This window comes from Aulostomus chinensis, chromosome 13 (assembly GCF_037954235.1).
Source record: "Aulostomus chinensis isolate RoL2024-O1b breed Wild chromosome 13, RoL_Achi_v1.0, whole genome shotgun sequence".
NCBI classification, from domain to species: Eukaryota; Metazoa; Chordata; class Actinopteri; order Syngnathiformes; family Aulostomidae; genus Aulostomus; species Aulostomus chinensis.
In genome coordinates, this window is record NC_141332.1 from 20,638,046 (window position 1) to 20,657,352 (window position 19,307).

The window sequence follows — 19,307 nt, forward strand, 5'->3', positions numbered from 1 at the left end:
AGAGAGAGAGAGAGAGAGAGAGAGAGTGTATATGTGTGTGTGTGTGTGTGTGTGTGTGTGTGTGTGTGTGTGTGTGTGTGTGTGTGTGTGTATGCGTGTGGCATTTTTGATTAGCTAGCCTCCTCAGGGACTAGTGGGATAAATTGGGCCATTTTCTTTCATTCCTGGTATCTGTTGGAAAGCAAATACAATTAGAATTCCAGGGTGTTTGCCGAGGTTCACTTAAAGTTGAGCATCTTGTTTATTTTGGATGCAAGATGATTGTTTCTGGTTCAATTATGTGGATGAGTCATTCCTTTAGGCCCTTCTTTAACTGAGGAGATGTTGCACAGCAAAAAAACAGATGTATAAACAATAAAATTAGTAACGGTACAACACGTTTTTTTTTGTTGCTTATTTACATTCGATTTCCATGGTTACTTGTAATTTTTCAGTTTTCAGGATTCATCTGCTTCCCCTTCTTTTAAGGTCAGAAGTTCAAACCATCAAAGTATGCTTATTACCCCAATGAAAATCGTCAGTGGTCAAAACATGTTGGTTTTTAGACAAGATTTTAATAATTAATCACTGTCTTGCAATGATCTAGCCACAAAACACAGGATTAAAAATTATTCCCTTTCTTGTTCCCCACATTTTTAGTTTGTCTTGGTAAAATATCTATTTTTTTTCACAAGAAACCGTTGTATTGTAAATCCCCATTGAAAGGCTGACACTAAGGTCAATATTCTGTCGTTAGACCAGTTCAGACCATATTCTGAAAAACACAAGTCACTTAACAAACATCCCCACATTCCACTTCTGCCACTACATGACAAGACCCTGGTCTTGAACCAGGATTATTGGGGTACAAGACCTGCAAACCAACCTGTAGGCCAAGAATCCACTTGGACCAACATCAGCCGTACAGGTATCAGATAAGTTTGGTATAGCAAATGAATATATCGGCCTTTGAAATGGTATTCATTAAATCACTCAGCTGACATTTGGATGCCACAGTGCAGCTTCAGGCTTTGCACCTGGATAGGTACGATTTAAAGGTTGATCCATGTGCTCCAGCAGCCTCTTTTGCTTTGTTTACATCACAGTTCCTGGCCTGAGAAGCTCTGGATCCAGATGGGTAAAAGCACATGTAGCCCACTGCATAATGCATTTCACTTTCTTTTTTTTTTATCCCCACCTGTGTCTTCTTTTGGTAACTTTAGCTGGGAACCCATGACAGCAGGGAGTGTAAACTGTATTTAAACTCTCTCCCCTCACTCACCCCTTTGTCATCCTGCCATATTTGCTCCTCATCCATGGATAGTTTCTTTGCCTTCCTCCCTTTGGCTGGATCTGTCTTTCTTCATGCAGAAGATGTGAAGAAAATACTTTTAACCTCACCTCAGAGACTGCTATGCACATTTACTTCAAGACATCCTGTCAAAGATTATTCTAACTTTTCTGTATTATTGCCTTCAGAGTCTTTCCACTAGAATTAACCAGGTGTCCAAGCACAGAGAACAAGACAAAATAGGGACATTTAACAGAGGATCCGGCATAGAGGCGAAGAGAAATCACGGTACATTACCGTTTCATGCCTTGTTCACTCCTCATATTTTCACCTGCGGTGAACCTTGGCGCGTCCTTCTTTGTTTAGAATCCGGACGAATCTCTATCGGACATAACAGACGCATTATAATTTGATTGGTCCAGATTAATGTCAATCATCAGTGAGGGGCGGGAACACATTATGAACAAGGAAATAGGCCACCAAACCGTCTGCTATTGTGGTGGTTAGTGGGGAAAGGGTAGAGTTACCGGTTAGCCATGAGACTGGCCGTGTTTCTCCTGATATTCTCGGGTTTATTAAGTCCTGCTGTCGAAGCTTTGGACAACGGCTTGGCGCTGACGCCCACCATGGGCTGGCTGCACTGGGAGAGGTTCATGTGTAACACCGACTGTGACGCGGACCCAAACAACTGCATCAGGTAGGTGACGTCAGCTGACAGTTGGGGTGCGTTCAGGAACACAAGTGGGTTGACACTTATTGTTAAATAAAGATTGATTAAAAAAACACGAGGGTATGTGCTCAACGAGCTCTCTGACATTATTTAGCTTATATAACATATTTACATCACTCATGCTCACCCACTGAACGTTAAACATTTTAGAAGACCAAAAACAATACATGAGGCTGATTTAGGAAGATCGAAGACTAAAGAAAAGGCCGCTTGAACTTAATTTTTCTCCGGTTATTCGAATATTGGCCTCATTATGACCATACACTAAATTCTAAGTGCTCAAATTACTTATTTGTGGAGTAAAACACTTCATTTATTCCACAGTTACAGTGACAACTTACAAATATGTTCAGCAACATGGTGTTGTATTATTTTTAACACTCATACCTGCTATTCCAATAGTTTTGGTTTTGACCCCCCTTCAAAAAAGCACCATTATGGAGCCCATCATTTTTCAGATGTTTTTATTTTTGTTAGCCCTCAATGCCCTTTTGGGGGGAGGGCTGAAGGTAAATTTCTAATATTTCACCAAATAAAGCAATAATTACAGATAAGTACAAAAAAAATGCTTATACTGCAAACGAAAGATCTTTATCAGATCAGTTAGAATCTCATCCTTGGAGACTGCTGTAATGATGACAACAAAACGTGATTGAAAAACAGAGCAACCACCTGATATCATTCGCCTGTGTTTGTTCTATGGTTTGAGGCATAGGGAAATAGTCATCCAGTAATTTAGTAGACTTTGTATGTAAGGCGTTTTTTTTTTTATTCTCACACATTCAAGAATATGTACGGTAATTACAGTCATTTCCCTGAATGCGTAAGATGAACATAAACCAAAATACAAATGTCATGAGATCAGGAATTTTAAAAGAGAAGAATCACAATGGAGTCAATAAAATAAAGGGATACTGAAGGGGCGCCACAACTATTATATTCTCACTTGATGGCAGTTTCCTCCCAACTGGATATAGGTACAATGATATTTTCTTTGAGAATTGCAAGAAGTGAATCCACAGACTTCATTTGGATGGTCCGATTAAATACTTTACAGAGGCTTTCGCACAGTATTGAGATGTTGAGGGGAAATACAAGTTGCCTTCCATTATTTTCTTGAATGAAAAGAGAGCTCTTCAATAGTAATCCTCAAGATCATGTCCACAGATAGATTTTGTAATATTGTAGTTACAAATTTAAAAAGCCTCCCTTCCAGCTAGCCAACTGTACAAGTTTATTCATCCATGTATTTTTTTTTTACATTAGCAGAGAATATGGCATAAAACTCTCATCTTTCTTTGCCTTCGCCTGTATTTGTGTCTATCACTTCACACCGTACGCTGGCATCTAACTGATACTATCAGCACCGCCTGTCTCCTCCTGTTGCCCTGGCAGCGAGCGTCTCTACATGCAGATGGTAGATGTGATGGTGAAGGAGGGCTGGAGGGATGCTGGTTACCAGTACATCTGCATCGACGACTGCTGGCCCTTCCACCAGCGTAACGCCGAGGGCCGCCTGCAGGCAGACCCCAAAAGGTTCCCAGGGGGCATCAAGAAACTGGCTGACTATGTGAGTACGAGCAATGAAGGAGCCTTGATAGTCGTCATATCACAATCCCTAAGTATTTGAGTATCCAAGGGAGTAAAATAAAGTGATAAATACTTCAATATTTCATGTGTTCACTCCCTGGAAGATGAAGAAGAATTGACTTGGATGTTTTATTTATAGTCTCTACTCCACACTGCACTGTTGATAGAATTCACCACTTTATTTAGCAGTGTAGTACCTGTTGTTTCAGGGTTGTGTGTTGACGTTACAAGGCGTCAACGCTATCCAGAATCCTCTTGTTTTTATCTCAGTTATTCCAACTCTTTTCTTGGAGTTCTAACCTTACCACCAAGCCATTCAGTCGCAATTTTACCTGACAGGACAAACAAACAAACAAACAAAAAACCTTTGGAAACGTAGAACTACTCTTCCAAACTTCTGTAAACTCTGCACTGCACTCACTTGGGAAACCAGCGATACACGTGCCTAGTTTGATGATGACAGGATGAATGTTTGTTGAGATAATCAAGGAAAAGCCGATCAGGGACACAGACGGATAGATTGACGGATCCCTCATGCGTTAGCCGGATATGCAGGACATCATGTAGCAACTTGAAAATCTTTGGCAATTAAAAAAGTTTAGGAACCTCAACTTATATAACTCTTGAGGTAAAAACTGGTCCATATTCATGAGCCATCCAATTGAGCCAACCTGAGAATATTTACATAATGAAGGGGAAGGAGGACCACATGTGGTACCAAAGTGATACGACCTTGATACAGTATATAGTGTGGGTAGGAATGGGAAGCCTAGTTTTCACACTCTTTATGACAGACCTTTAGGAGGAGAGGTGGAGATCACGGCAGAGGCATCTGACAAGGTCGAAGGAGACGCTCAGGATTTTCAGTTGTGTAACATCGCCATCTACTGACTGTGAAGCATCACCTACCTAGAAAATAAGTTCTCTCCTGACTTTTTTGCAAATCATTGTCCCAATTTCAGGTGCATTCTAAGGGTCTAAAGTTGGGTATCTATGCTGATGTTGGTACAAACACCTGCGCTGGATACCCTGGCAGTCTGGGTTACTATGAGACAGACGCTCAGACGTTTGCTGACTGGGACGTGGACCTGCTGAAATTTGATGGCTGCTTTATGAACTGGACTTTGCTTGGGGAAGGTGAGACGTTCATTCGGATTTAAAATGCAGGAGGTCAAAGCAGGGTTAGGACCACCTGGTAGACACAGGTGGGGTTACAAGATGATTTCCAGAAATAGAATTTGAAATTTTGGGTCATGACTCTGGTTCCTTTATTTGGGGGTGCAGAGCTGTAAAGTTAGTAAGCGCCTGCAGAAAACTGATCCTTATTCCTGCCACTGTGTTCTAAGTGTGCTTTTTGGGCGTCATTGCACAATGTCACTGTAGATATTGGGTGTAAATAATTAACTAAAATCTTAAATTTAATTGGTCTTGTTTAACATCCCATAAAAGTAAATTTTGTTTGTTTAAGGCTACACGAACATGTTGAAAGCTCTGAACAAAACAGGACGAAGCATTCTGTATTCCTGTGAGTGGCCCTTGTACGAGTGGCCCTTCCAACAGGTCAGAGAGAAGATGCGTGTCTTTACAACTATACCAAACATCAATTTATTCTGTACCATACTCCATGTGCCCTGCACTAACAAGGGTCCGTTTGCCTCCAGCCTGACTACACGGCCATCCGTGAGACTTGTAACCACTGGCGTAACTTCGCTGATGTGTACGACTCATGGAGCAGTGTGAAATCCATCTTGGATTGGACTGCTGCTCATCAGGATGTCATCGTCCCCTCAGCTGGACCTGGGGGCTGGAATGACCCCGATATGGTACGCTGCTCTACTTTCTACCTTATAAACCCATTTCTAAACACCAAGAACTTTTAAGCATCAAGTTCAATTAAAAAAAAAAAAAAAAACTCACTGAATTGATTGTTGAAATGTTGCAACTGGAAGAGAATGACGGCTGGCCTTTAAGGAATAATTTGACATTGTGGAGAACATGCTTTACTTCTGTGAGACACTTACAAAGATGAATGTGATCCAAGTCTGCACTACGAGGCTAAACATGCTAATTTGTGTTAAAGAAGTGCACCGAGACAATTACAATTTAAGGATTTCAAGGAATTTAAATAAAATAATAAATTAACATCACTACTCAAATCCCTTGAAAATTCTGAACACCTTCGCCAATGGAGATTGAAAACTGTGTCACATTTAATTGTAAACTTTGTGAATGGTCACATCAACAGCGTGAGATTAAGTGAATGTCAAGGCTGTCCAATCACAAAGATTGATCCCAAAACAGGAATTATTATATAATCCCAGGATTATCAAGTTATTGTAAAAATACATCAGTAAAAGAGGCACACTCGCCGCTTGAAAATGTGTATTCATTCATTTTGTGGTCATGCCACAGCCTTAATTCTTATTTTGATTTAAATGCTTTTTACAAATTGGTAGTGTCATCACAGTAGAAATAAAGATATGTAAGGGTTCAACCTTAAAATCAAGTAAAAGCAAGTAGATACTTAGTTTTATTCAATTTTACAATAACTCTTATGCTGTGCCCGCTCTCAAGACGAAGCGGCTTTGCCTTCTTCACACGTCTGGCTCTGATCCACTCATCTAGCTCGTGATTGGGAACTTTGGCTTGAGTCACGACCAGCAGGAGTCTCAGATGGCGCTGTGGGCCATCATGGCTGCTCCTCTGCTCATGTCCAATGATCTGAGGAACATTTGTCAACGATCGAAGGAGTTGCTGCAGAACAGACACATCATAGCTATCAATCAGGACCCGCTCGGCCAGCAGGGGTACCGCACTGCCCAGGTGGGTCTCTAATGTTGTGAGTAATTGATCCCTAGAGACCCACTGAACTTTTAGTCCTCCTGCAAACTTTCCACAGGTGGACAGGTTTGAAGTATGGGAGAGGCCTCTGTCTGAGAACAGACTGGCCATCGCTGTGATGAACAAGCAGGAGATTGGTGGCCCACGAGGGTTCTACATCAGCATCGTTCCTGGCTGGAAACTATGTGACCCCTGGTGCAACCTAACCCAGATCCTGCCTCACTACATGGAGATGGGTGTCCAGACCCAACAGAGCAAAACGACGGTTTCAGTAAACCCTTCAGGCACTGCTCTGTTGACTCTTACACCAACTAGCAGCTTTTCTAAGAGACTCCACATGCTGCATTCGCAGGACATGTCTGCAAAGCGCCACATCACTGCTCTGTAGTCCCACTTCACACCAGCAACTGTCTCAAGATGTCCATTTTCTTCTTCTAAAAAAAAACAATAATAGATGTATAAATGACGTTTGATCCCTTTTGTAACATTAAAAATGACTGGACGCTTTGCATGCTTGATGTTAACAGATTGAACTGAACAGGCGCAGTGAAGAAAGAGCCCAAGTCCCACGTACATTTTGATACATTTATTGAAAATGGTGACAACTTTATCCAGAAGACTGAGCCACAGCTTAGAACTGGATGACCTGGCCCTGGAAAAGAACAGATAGAGACCTTTTAGTATTTATAGCTCCAGCAAGATACAAGATGTAGAATGCCAACAATGCATGTCTCACTTTAAATGCTGCTGCCAGCTGCCTTTACCATATAATCAATTACATGGGCAGCAGTTCAGGTCGTAACGTTTTTTCATGCATCTCATAAGTGCAAACCTACAGAGACACCAGTGTGAACGGTACCAGAGTCTCCAAGGATACACTGGAAACAACCCCCTCATCTCAGATTAAGGACCTGCTTATTGCTGGAGTAGTTGATGGCTTGACAGCAAGCTCGAAATGTACACGCTAACAATCTCTGCACATTTCAAAGTGAGCATTCCTGAGAAACATAATTCCAGTCTCAACCCTCCATCGAGGGCAGAGTCCACTTTATTACATCTGGGAACCTACAGGCTAAATTGAGCAATCTTGGGTCCTACTTCAAGTTTCTACCAAGGCAGTTTTACAAAGAGTTCCCCCTCATTTTAAGTTTTCACTTGAATGAGAAGACAAATTTAACAAATTTCAACTGCTGACAAGGGTTTTTAGATTATCTCCTAATATATTTCTGTATTATTTAGTTTGCAGTCACATCAACAGATCAGGTTTAATGTCTGACAATTAACTGTCCCGGGAGTGCAAAAGAGGCAGAGAGGACATAGGTGGGAAGAACATTACTCCACTCAGTTGCTCTTGTCCAGCAACAATTTCGCCGGTTAACAAATATGCATTTCACTTAATTAAATGAGAGCAAAGAATCCTGACGAAGATTTTACTGCAACTCAATTCTAACATCTCGTGATGCTAAACTGGCTGTAAACTAACTGTTATACTGAAAACAAGAGTCTTGGTCCAACTATCTGTTGCTTGCCAGAGGCTTTTCTTACCCAACAGGATTACTCTACCATATTAAAAGATCATAGTCAGTCAACTATGTACAGATTGCATTGATTTGAACATTTAAGTACACCTTGAACACATGAACTAATGGACAATTAAAATCTTATGAACAATCAGCCCTACCTTTCTCTTCTTGTCACCACCCAACTCGAAGTGCTTGCATCTCTTGATGGCCAGCATTCTCTTGGATCTGCAGTTTGGCTCCACACACTCAAGCCTCAACACAATTTTCTTTGTGGTTTTAGCCTGAAAACAACATTATTGGTGCCTGCCTTCCCACACAATGGCATCATACTGAATATGAAACAAGCATTTTGAAATATTTACCTTTTTACGGAAAATAGGCTTTGTCTGTCCGCCATAACCACTCTGCTTCCTGTCGTATCTCCTCTTACCTGCAGGAGTTTTTCAGATTAGCTATGATTTAAGTTGCTGGTTTAATGTAACAAATCCACACAAGCACAGCTGCCTACCCTGTGCATAGAGGGAATCCTTGCCCTTCTTGTACTGGGTAACTTTGTGGGGCTGGTGCTTCTTGCACTTCTTGCAGTAAGTCCTGCGGGTCTTCGGGACGTTCACCTGAACAAAATATACACGAAACCTTCAAGATATAACGTTCAACAACAGAGACGTCACCACCACAATCCAACGTGCTACCTAGCAAATATGCCATGTTGGAGCTACGTAACGGGTTTACATGCGGAGACAATACGTTAACAGATGGAGAATATTAGCCGTTAACTGGCAAATTGATTACATTAAGAGGTCAAGATCACATGCTACTACTGTAAAAACTGCGATTAGCGAACACAGTTTTAGAAGAACAAGCTCGTTTCGTACGGTCTCGCTCGGAGCTTCATGCTACGGTTAGCACAAGCTACTTCGTTAGCATTTGGGTAAATTCACCCAAATTCAGCGAAAGACCTGCGATTGATAAGAAGCATTACGGCAATAAAACACATTCCTGTATGCTACGAGGTCTGTTTCGACTTAAAAACGACTCAATGAGCCTGAATGTGAGAGGCCGAGTGTGTAGAAACCGACTAGCCAAGGCGTTTCACTTCCAGCACTAGCAGCTATTGTCAAAGGGCAATTTTGCACCGTAAAGAGTGCAAATGGGTGCTAATAATACAATCGTAGTGTGCGTCTAGTGATTTTTAACATGGATGAATCAATGTGATGCAGCAATTGTGTATTAATCTGTAAGATTAAGGTAGATTCTATAAAGTGTATTCGGGTAGTAAATTCATACCATGGCTGCGACCCGATGCAGAGGAAAAGAGGAAGGACAGAGCCGGAAGCATTTCTTCAAGTGCTGCTCAGCAGCGACCAGCAAAATATTCTGCCCCCTAGTGGCGAGAGATGTCAGGAGGACAGAAACCAGGCCTCACAGGATAGGCAAGAGCTCATATTTTAAGTGAATAATAAAAATGTTACTTCGTTAAAACAACATGAATGTGCTTTCAGATTTGGTAGAAGTTACATGATTGTACGTTTAATCGCTTTTTCTTTTTCCTTTTCTTTTTGTAGCAACAATGGATTTAGACTGAAGGAATCTAATCCAGCTATCAAGTGTAATGGAATGCGCTAGCGTGTTAATGTTTAGCCCTCTTCCACATGTCACCAAAACTGTCTGCAGAGCTGATATGAAAATAAGCAGGAAGGAAAAGGGGAAGTAAGCAAAGTCAATTCCTCTGTGGGTGGGTTTTAGTTCCTTGCATCACTCAGACTAACATACATTTTATGGAAAGCGAGCAACTGAGCCAAAGGTTCCCACCACTGCTTCGGGCTTCAACATCTGCAGTCAGCTTTTGTGGGAGTGGGGGTTGTTTCGGTAAGTGGCCTATGTCTTTAAATGCGGGCTGAATCAAGAAGTATCTTTAGCTGCAATCTTTAGCCATTTCATTTAGATAACAAAGATAAAAGCAGCTGCATGAATGCATTTGAAAGATTCTCATAAGCTAATTTGTGAGAATGCATCATACTGGGACAAAACCCACAAATTAACTGTTTGTATGCAAATCCTGAATAAAAGTAAAGCTGTGTTTTCTTCTATACTTGGTCAGAAAGTGTACATGATTTGTGTAATGTAATATTGCAGTTTTATAATTTGGGGGGGTGGGGGTTCTACTTACATCCACCAGAGGACATCAGAAATTTGCCTCATTGATGTGATATTTGAACTTTTGTGTGCAGAAAGTGAAGTCTTCTTGCGTAATGCGCAATGAACTCTCTTTCTGTCATTAATCAACACACACACATTTTCTTGCACACATACCACACTTTATCTGTCAGGAAACATCAGGAAAGAGCGTGTCTTTACAGGTTCCTGTTAAAGCAGGCCTTTCATCAGGTATGATAACATTTGCTGTGTCATATACGCCACATGTCATGATACACAGTGAGCTAAAAGTCTGCATGTTATTGGACACGTATTAATATATAAGATTGGAATAGCGTAGAGCTGTCTTTGCTGCATGGTGTGAAGTGACGCGTGTTTTTTCTTTCAAATTTATCTACTTTGCCGTCATTCTTGTCATCCAATCAGCTCATAAACGTAAACTGTGACATGTCTTCTTGTAAGAGTTTATGAGTTTACGAAAGTTATTTAAGTGCTTTTGGCTCAATTTGGAGTGAAATTGATGCATCAGAAAGACAGAAAAAGGAAACTATGTGGCCCGTAATATGTTAAAGTAGTAAAAGGTGATGCAGCAACAGCTTTCAGCGCGGGAATATTTTGAATATTAACTGCGTTTAAAGACATTCAAAATGTTAGGTTGAATTGTGGCAGGTCACATAATTTCCTTTCCCCCCCATACTGCAGTACAGCATTAACGCAACTTCCCCATGAGTCTGTCCGCCAGCGTGAGTCAACTCCCTTCAAAAAAAACCCCCAAAAGACAAACTGTTACATCATACAGCAACATATGTGTGTATGTTCACATTCTGGTTCCACTTGATCAGAGGGAGGACAGCAGGGTGGAGAGCTACATCAGAGTAAGTCGACTTCAAGTTTATGACTTGAAAAACTCAGTAGGTGATGAAAAATGAGGAATGACATGTTTCACGGAATAGGGAACATTGCCGTCCGTCTGTGACGCCAAAAACAAGAGTGTCAGGTATTGTCATCGGAACGTGAAGAAGTGTCGCACACTTGTTTAGCAGGGAGGCAAAGAAGCTTCTGGTGAAGTTACAGTTCAGATGATAGAAGGAAGTGCTGGCGAGCTGAAAATAGGCTGAGCTGAAGTGCGAACACATCTGACAGATCATTCAGCTGTGGGACAAGGGTGAGTTTGAGCCTCTGACTTATCTCTCATTTTTAGTTAGTTGGTGTTTGTGCTTCATTTGTTGATTTTTCCTTCCTCGCTTGACAGGTCACTGATGCTTTTTTTTATACTTGGTGGAGGTAAATTTTACACATCAGTAGAATGATTTTCATCCTTTTACTGCCGGTCACGCTGACTGAACAACAACAAAACGCACAGAATTTTTTTTTTTTTTTCACATTGCTAATTTGTTTTCCCAAATGTCCAGTTGTGTTGTCATCAGAGTTTAGGTTATCCTCATCCCTTAACAGACTCTCCACCCGGATCTGGAGGGGAAAGATACCAACTGAGATGGCCACCAAACTTTTTTATTTGCTTCTTTGTATAAAATGTTGGAAGGATTACACAGAAGTTACTGGTGTGTTAACTAAATTTGTGAGGACCAGTTCAAAGGGCAGTTTGAGGGTTAATACTTGCCTTTAAGGGTACAGTAAGGACAAGTTTCAGGTGCGCCTAAGGCCAGGAGTTTGAGACCTTTAAATATTTTCATTTGAGGATTTTTTTTTTACTGAATAATTACCCGTCTATCAGGATGTGTTTTTGATCAAGGCTGTCTTCAAAGACCTATCAGAATATCCATCTTTTTTTTGGTTTGTTTGTCATTTTAAAGCCATTTGTCATGTTTGCCTTTGCAAGATTACCTAAAAACTAGCAAGATAACACCAGAAAACGATCATAAGTGTGGGTGAGAATTAGCAGCAGATCAGTGACGTGGCAAATTTCTTCTGATAACATGTTTGGCTTTCAGACCCAGTCTTCATTTAGCTGAGCATCCTCTGAAAGACCTTCAAAATAAAACTCTGTGGGTCCTGGACCCAATGTGAGTGTGACTGGTTGTTCATCTCTGTATGTTGGCCCTGCGATGGACTGGCGACCTGTCCAGGGTGAACCCCGCCTCTCGCCCGTAGATGCTGGGATAGGCTCCAGCCCCCCGCGACCCTTAATAGTAAGGAATAAGCGGAAGATGACGATGGATGGATGGGTCCTGGACCCCGAAGGATTGGTGTTAGGTAGCTTTTCAGTGCCAGAATCACTAAGATGGATGCACCATTGGCTGGTGACATGCTGATGTTTGTTGATTTCATAGTCTATCTAACGATTGAACTTTCCCAGCACAGTTCCTGTTGCCTTCGAATACATAACCTATCTACGTGCTGTATGACTTGCCGATTTACTCTATTCTAAATTTGAGCTCAGAAAAGCAGACTTGAGTCAAAACGTCTGCATTTATGTGACACGACCACAATCACCAGAAAACCTTTCATAAATGTTCTATACTCATTCAATTTAACGTTCTTCACACGCTGAAGATGTTTAAAGAACCCATCTTATTTGGAATATATTAGATAAGGGATCTGGTGGCTGTGCTGGTGTGACCGTGACCAGGACAGAACTCCAGCTGGGAGAAGCAGGAGCACATTGAGGAAAAGTGGATGTTGCCTGCATTCAAAGAAGGATTTCTGCAAATTTCAGCTCCTATGTGTTGTCATTCACGCTGCCTTTCTGGTCATCTTTCTCAGGATTAACCGCTGTGGTGGTGCTGCCTTGACTGTATGAAATGTGAATCATGTCAGAAAACATTTTGGAAGACATCTTCATCAAACGATCTCAGCAGAAGAAGAAGACCTCCCCCTTGAACTACAAGGAGAGATGGTTCATTCTCACCAAGGAAAAACTCTCCTACTATGATTATGATCCCGATAAAGGGGTAGGTGCACGTACACCACACGTGATAAAATATCTGATAACAATCTTGGTTTGCATTCCATGTAATCTCACTTGTTGTCACTTTCCTTATCCGTTTCCTCATCTGCCAAGCAGAAGCGAAAATGTTTAAGAGGGTCAGTTGACCTGGAGAAGATCAAGTGCGTAGAAGAAGTCAAGCCAGAGCCCAACAGCCCACAGGAGCGCATGTATGCATTCCAGGTAGACCTTTTTAGCGATTTATCCAACATAGAAGGACGATTACAAAGAAATATACAAAATATGTATTGTTGCAATAACATACCTTTCTAAAATCAGTATCACAATGTATGATTTTAAAGTCTTTGATCGAGCTGTTGAACGTTGTGATACTGATACCGATCAATAGTGATGAGGGAGACCTATAACTGCAATTTGGTTTTTGAAAAATATGGCGCACAATTATTCAAAGTAACACAAACTGCTACACAAAACTTTGCTGAAATGATTTTTACAGGAATGTTTCATAAAAAGAGCGCTTGCAATGTTATCTTAAGACGAGGAGTAGTTTTTGATGAATGAATGAAAAGGCTCATTGTTTGCTGAATCCAGTTTCCAGTTATCCAGGCTGATTATCTGGTGACCCCCTATTTCAATCTCACTTCTATTCTGATGTATTTGACAAATTCTTTGGGGGATGAAGGAAGTGGCATTGTTTTTTTGTTTGTTTGTTTTGAATTCATGACCATGATGGTAAGAACACAGAAACAAAGCTCATATCGTACACCGTAAGCGGTGAATAAAACACATTTTTACTCAGATGATGGTGCAGGTGAAGCAAATAAAACAGGAAGCAAAAGTCAGGTGTCTGGTTTAACCATGAGAGAAAACCCCCAAATTTATGCAAAGTCTCTGTCCCAAATACAGTTGTACACGTCCGTCATTTTCATATTTACATGATATTATTGCTAAACATGATAATGAAAAATATATAGTGTCATTATAACATTTTATGAAGAAATAACCTTAAAAAAAAAGGAGTAATTTTCATTATTTCCTCAGGTAATTTATGATGAGGGGCCGCTGTACATTTTTGCCAAGACGGACAATGTTCGGGATCAGTGGATAAGGAAGCTGAAAGAAAGTTCGTATGCAACTTTACAGTTGAATTTTGTGTTTTGTTCCTATAGCCTTTCATAGTATAGAGCATGGGACAAAGGGATCGCATGTCCATGCAAATGCAAATGTTGATTTAATGTAAATGTCCCATGTGTGCGCTCGTACTTGTTCTTAGTGGTGCGCTTCAACAAGGATCTGTTGCAGAAGTACCACCCTTGTTTCTGGGTGGATGGCATGTGGCTGTGCTGCCAGCAGGAAGTTAAACAGGCCATGGGCTGCAAGGTTCTGGACACCAAGAACGGTGAGGAAAAGATTTCCATTGGTTTGAAATCAGCTGCAACCCCAGATTCAAATGATATCATTCACAGGTTTCACGTCAAAAACATCTCGCCGACGGGGCTCCAGGAAGCCTCTTCCCCCAACCCCATCTGAGGTAAATTCAAGCCTTTCACTCATTAGGAACACTTTTTTTTGAATAATGCATCCATTCACTTTACATTGTTTCAGGAAAAGCTTGGCCGGCCTTTACCCCCACAGCCAACTCAACTACACAGCCTCTCTGTGGGTGTGACTGTCATAGCAGAGTATAATTACAGCACCATGACACCCCACGACCTGGAGCTGAGGAAGGATGAGGAGTACACCATCATTGAGATGTCCGACCCAAACTGGTGGAAAGCCAGGGACAAATATGGGTGAGACAGAAGGTTCCAAATCAGGGGAGCCAAAACTACAGTGGTTTAAAAAAGATCAAGGCACACATAACAAACAGACCATAACAAACTGAATTTGGTGTTTATAGTTTACAGCTAAAAGTCAGTAGATTAAAATAATGAAAATGAAAAGCAGTTTAAGAGCTTGTAGATAAGGGGCCATTTTTTTTCTTTGTGATAATTGAAAAAAATAATGTATACGATGATTTAACGGATGAAATATAATTATTGTTTCATGAATTAATCAAGTACACAGAAATAGTAGATGTAGGAATGCCCCTCAGGGCCTCGTCAGGTGACACAGCTGTTTCTCTATTCATGGGAACATTCTTGACAATCTTTTGGGTTTATTTGTGGATTTTGTTTGCAGAAACGAAGGATATATACCTAGTAATTATGTCGTGGAAGCAGTGGATGGATTAGAAAGATATGAGTGAGTAACCACACATACACGTCTCTATAATGATTCTTAAATAATTTCACTTGTTTATATTATGCAGTGTAACTGTTGATCCCATTTATGTTTGCATTTGTCGGTTAACTATTTGCAAAGATCCCTTCAAATATAGATGCACAAAAATGTATTTCTCATGGCTAAAACCACAAAAACTAACTTTTCACAGCTGGTATTGCAAGAACACAAACCGCAGCCAGGCAGAAAAGCTCCTCAGGGCTGAGGTAAAACCAAAAACTGAAACAGAGAGTATTGTAATGAGAATGCACTTCTGATTTATTCGAGTGCTCCCAACAAAATTATTCCTAATCTCTTTGTTGTTGTCTGCCCTCAGAACAAAGATGGAGGATTTTTGGTGCGAGACTCCAGCAAGGCTGGGATATACACCGTGTCTCTGTTCAGCAAAGGCGGCAGGTGTGAAACCATAAATGTGTGAAACTGCTGCTGCATCATTTTTGTAGTATATCTACTGCCTCCAGTCATGTGTGACCATGTCAAAAGAAGAACCGTTTGTAATGAAAGCAGAAATGGCGGGCCACAGAGCGAGAATGATGTAAATGATTTATGCAAAACTCGGACTAATCTGCCTGCAGAACGTTTCATCACGTGGCTCGAACTGAACAACATCCTCGATAACATCGAGGAGATATTACATGCATACGTGATCTATGATAGACAACTGAGTAGATAAAAAACAATCTGCTGTAAACTGATCATACTTTTCCTCTCTACAGAGAAACTGGAGGAAGCTGCAGACATTATAACATCTGCACCACAGCACAAGGACAGTTTTACCTGGCAGAAAAGCATTATTTCAGCACGATTCCCGAGCTTATCAACTACCACCAGCACAATGCAGCAGGTTAACGCCTCCAAATAAATCAATATTAAATCACTCAGTTATTTTATATTCATCATACAATAGAATGTGATTAAATAATGGATATGTTTTTGATAGCAGTGAAAAGGAAGTGAGTGAACAGGTGAAGACGCAATTAAATATAGTGACAAAACCAAAATATTTTTTTTTTAAAAATCTGTTGAAGTCTATCCATCTGATAATGATCCGGTCGTCTATGTCCTTTACTAGGTATGTTTAGCAGGCTTAAGTACATTGTGTCTACTCGGGCGCGGCCGCCATCAACAGTAGGCCTCGGCTATGGTAAGTGCAGCAATATGACTTCAGTTAAAGGCCAGATTTTAGATACACTTCTGAATCTATTTTAGTCTTATGGAACATGGTGGAATTTGGGAAAATATGCCTCTTTACAAACCTCCCAAGAGCCAGGCAAGAAGACTTCTCTCCTTTTGGGTACAGTGATGACCTGAAACTCACAGAGACTATCGAATGCTAATTAGCTTAGATATAATAATACTGGTAATTGATGGGAATAGTTAGCATACCTCCATCTAAAGTCAAATACAATTTTCCCCACACTTTCTGCCTGCATTAGTTTTTGGTAGAATGAAAGGTCCTGGTAGCCATGCAGGCATAATGGAGGTGTGCTAATGTGCCTATCCACTGCCATTCATTGTGCTAAGCTAACCAACAGTTGGCCAGTCTCTGTGTTTCTCAGCTTCCTACTGCATTGCATGAAATATCTAACCTTGAAATATAGTAATGTTGTAAAACAAAAAGATTAAACTCAAGAAACTGCTTCAAAGTCAAAATAATCTTTAAATGGAACACAGTGTAGAAGAGTAAAATGAGAAACCTTAAAAAAAGTTAAAACAGTGAAAATGTAAGCAAATGCTCTTTGATTAAAAATGCATTTTGATGTGAAAAGTGATTCAGAAATTCTCCTTTTTCTCTCAAATGCTCCAGGCGTGTGGGAGATTGACCCCCACAATGTGACCTTCATCAAGGAGCTGGGTACGGGTCAGTTCGGGGTCGTGAAGTATGGAAAATGGAGGGGCCAGCATGATGTGGCTATCAAGATGATTAAAGAAGGCTCCATGTCAGAAGATGACTTCATAGAAGAAGCCAAAATCATGATGTAAGAACAAGGTTATTTGAAATTCAGTACTGAATTTATGTTCATGATTTGTCAAACTAATGTGCAACACCAGAAAAAGTAATACCACTAACTGCTGCTAGACAAACAAGCTCACAATATCGAACTTTTCAAACCAGGAAGCTTCACCATGAGAACCTGGTCCAGCTGTATGGCGTCTGCACCAAACAAAGACCCATTTATATAGTGACTGAGTTCCTTTCCAATGGCTGCCTGCTGACATACCTCAAGGAGGGGCTGAAGCAGCACCCAACATCTGTCCAGCTGCTTGAGATGTGTAAAGATGTCTCTGAGGGAATGGCCTATCTTGAGTCCAAGCAGTACATCCATAGAGACCTGGTGAGGAACAACCACCTCACTACATTCTTTTACCTGCCTTAACTTTCCAATTACTACCATCGATTGAATCCACTGGAATGTTTCTTTCATCATCAGGCTGCCAGGAACTGTTTAGTCGATGGCAACGGTACCATCAAAGTTACTGACTTTGGACTCTCGAGGTAAAATATGTCACCTGAGTGACAGCAAACATACATTTATGTTTTATGAGGTTTTTTTTTTTTTTAAATCATCTTCTTTTGTCCTCAGGTATGTTTTAGACGATGAGTACACAAGCTCTGCAGGTTCAAAGTTCCCTGTGCGTTGGTCTCCTCCTGAGGTTCTCCTTTACTGCAAATTCAGCAGCAAGTCAGACATGTGGGCCTACGGTGAGTGAACAGCTAACATGTCGTGTCACATTTTGATTTCGTGCCATATTGACTATTGATGCGCATATATTTTTAGGGGTTCTAATGTGGGAGGTGTACACTTTGGGTCGACTTCCATATGAACGCCTGAACAACACAGAAATCGTGGATCAGGTATCCAGGGGCCTGCGCCTCTACCGCCCCCAGCTGGCCAATGAAAAGGTCTACAGCATAATGTCAAGCTGCTGGCTGGACGTAAGAGAAATCTGCATTGCCTTGAGATTTTAAAGCTGTAGTGGAGAACTTTTACATAAATGAGCTCACACAATGCTCATTAAGATAGCTGTTGCCACTTGAAATCTCTACATTGCACTTTATGCAGTTTGTGAATACGGGGACAGTCCCCTGCTGTGGTTAAATGATTTATTCTTGTTGCACTACACTACCGCTGTCACTTCACGAGACAGAAGTGTTGCACTGCAGCTTTAAAATGTGATAATTATGATCTGATAAGAAATTATGTTACTTTCTAACAACCAATTCCATTTATTTTCTTTTTTTTCAGAAAGCAGATGAGAGACCCACCTTCCAGGAGATGGCATTGACTGTTCGAGATTTGTTGTATGAGCTCCAGTAAATCTCGAAGTAATCCAACTGGAAACATGAACACAAATCCTTCAGCTCCTGGAAGACAAAACATACTTTCAGCAGTTTTCACTGAGGTCCTCTGTAATGTGAATATGTGAAATGTGAATGTCACAATAATTCATTGAAACAACCTAGTTATCACCTTATTGCAAGTAAAGCCGCTATATCTTATAGAATAGATTTTTTATATATATATTTTATTGAAGTTAGAGGGAGATGTGATGATTGTATCTGTTTTTAATGTCTTACGTAGAGTCGGTACAGAATGATGAGATTTGCATGCAGGAATAAAAAAAAAAATCATTGTAAAATACTGCGCAAATAAAAGCCAAGTATGCCAGGCTTTGAAATACTGAAAAATGAAAATGACTGTCAATTGGAAGTGAAATCAAAAGAAAAAACTACTGTGCAGCAAAGACGATGAAGGGATTTCATCAAAAATGTTTGGTAAATTCGAAGAACCAGATGCTCTTTTTGAAAGAAGAAAAAGCATTAAAAATGAAATTCAGTGTCCTGTTTAACACATAAACTGTAATATTACAGTTAGTCTAATATAATAGTAAAAGGCAAAGTTTAAACATTTATGTGTGTGTGTGTGTATATATATATATATATATATATATACACACACACACACACAGTCAGGTCCATGAATTAATGGACATTGACACAAT

At 40.6% G+C, this 19,307-nt stretch overlaps 3 protein-coding genes and 1 long non-coding RNA gene across 11 annotated transcripts; 2 read left to right on the plus strand and 2 right to left on the minus strand.

Annotated features, from left to right (window-relative positions):
- Positions 1–1,261: 1,261 nt before the first annotated feature.
- On the minus strand, positions 1,262–1,947 carry LOC147251382 (uncharacterized). The gene is made up of 3 exons (XR_015118933.1): positions 1,798–1,947; positions 1,568–1,651; positions 1,262–1,340 (listed from the first exon to the last, which is right to left on the minus strand). It is a non-coding gene; the product is annotated as an uncharacterized LOC147251382 (long non-coding RNA).
- Positions 1,738–8,713, plus strand: gla (galactosidase, alpha). Of its 2 annotated transcripts, none has more exons than XM_086222022.1 (7): positions 1,738–1,967; positions 3,396–3,570; positions 4,553–4,727; positions 5,059–5,150; positions 5,252–5,413; positions 6,216–6,413; positions 6,490–8,712. In XM_086222022.1, the coding sequence occupies exons 1-7, from the start codon at positions 1,807–1,809 to the stop codon at positions 6,817–6,819; spliced, it is 1,293 nt and encodes a 430-aa protein (XP_086078148.1). In that variant the 5' UTR covers positions 1,738–1,806; the 3' UTR covers positions 6,820–8,712. The 2 variants fall into 2 exon arrangements, with proteins under 2 accessions (XP_086078148.1, XP_086078149.1); XM_086222023.1 differs by lacking the exon at positions 1,738–1,967 and adding an exon at positions 2,225–2,509 and having other exon boundaries at positions 6,490–8,713.
- rpl36a (ribosomal protein L36A) lies at positions 7,003–9,360 on the minus strand. The gene is made up of 5 exons (XM_086222024.1): positions 9,242–9,360; positions 8,463–8,568; positions 8,317–8,384; positions 8,113–8,235; positions 7,003–7,083 (listed from the first exon to the last, which is right to left on the minus strand). Exons 1-5 carry the CDS (start codon positions 9,242–9,244, stop codon positions 7,063–7,065), a joined length of 321 nt encoding a protein of 106 aa, XP_086078150.1. The 5' UTR covers positions 9,245–9,360; the 3' UTR covers positions 7,003–7,062.
- A 249-nt stretch (positions 9,361–9,609) lies between these two features.
- Positions 9,610–19,169, plus strand: btk (Bruton agammaglobulinemia tyrosine kinase). 7 transcript variants are annotated; one of them, XM_086222028.1, is made up of 19 exons: positions 10,461–10,986; positions 11,155–11,276; positions 12,836–13,023; positions 13,137–13,241; positions 14,061–14,142; positions 14,293–14,418; positions 14,486–14,550; positions 14,625–14,812; positions 15,201–15,263; positions 15,454–15,508; positions 15,619–15,698; positions 16,019–16,146; positions 16,375–16,446; positions 17,110–17,281; positions 17,419–17,638; positions 17,735–17,799; positions 17,888–18,006; positions 18,083–18,240; positions 18,551–19,168. In XM_086222028.1, exons 3-19 carry the CDS (start codon positions 12,883–12,885, stop codon positions 18,620–18,622), a joined length of 1,911 nt encoding a protein of 636 aa, XP_086078154.1. In that variant the 5' UTR covers positions 10,461–10,986; positions 11,155–11,276; positions 12,836–12,882; the 3' UTR covers positions 18,623–19,168. The 7 variants fall into 7 exon arrangements, with proteins under 7 accessions (XP_086078153.1, XP_086078157.1, XP_086078154.1 ...); XM_086222029.1 differs by lacking the exon at positions 10,461–10,986 and adding an exon at positions 11,364–11,395 and having other exon boundaries at positions 10,993–11,276; positions 18,551–19,169; XM_086222027.1 differs by lacking the exons at positions 10,461–10,986; positions 11,155–11,276 and adding an exon at positions 9,610–9,823.
- The last annotated feature ends 138 nt before the right edge of the window (positions 19,170–19,307 follow it).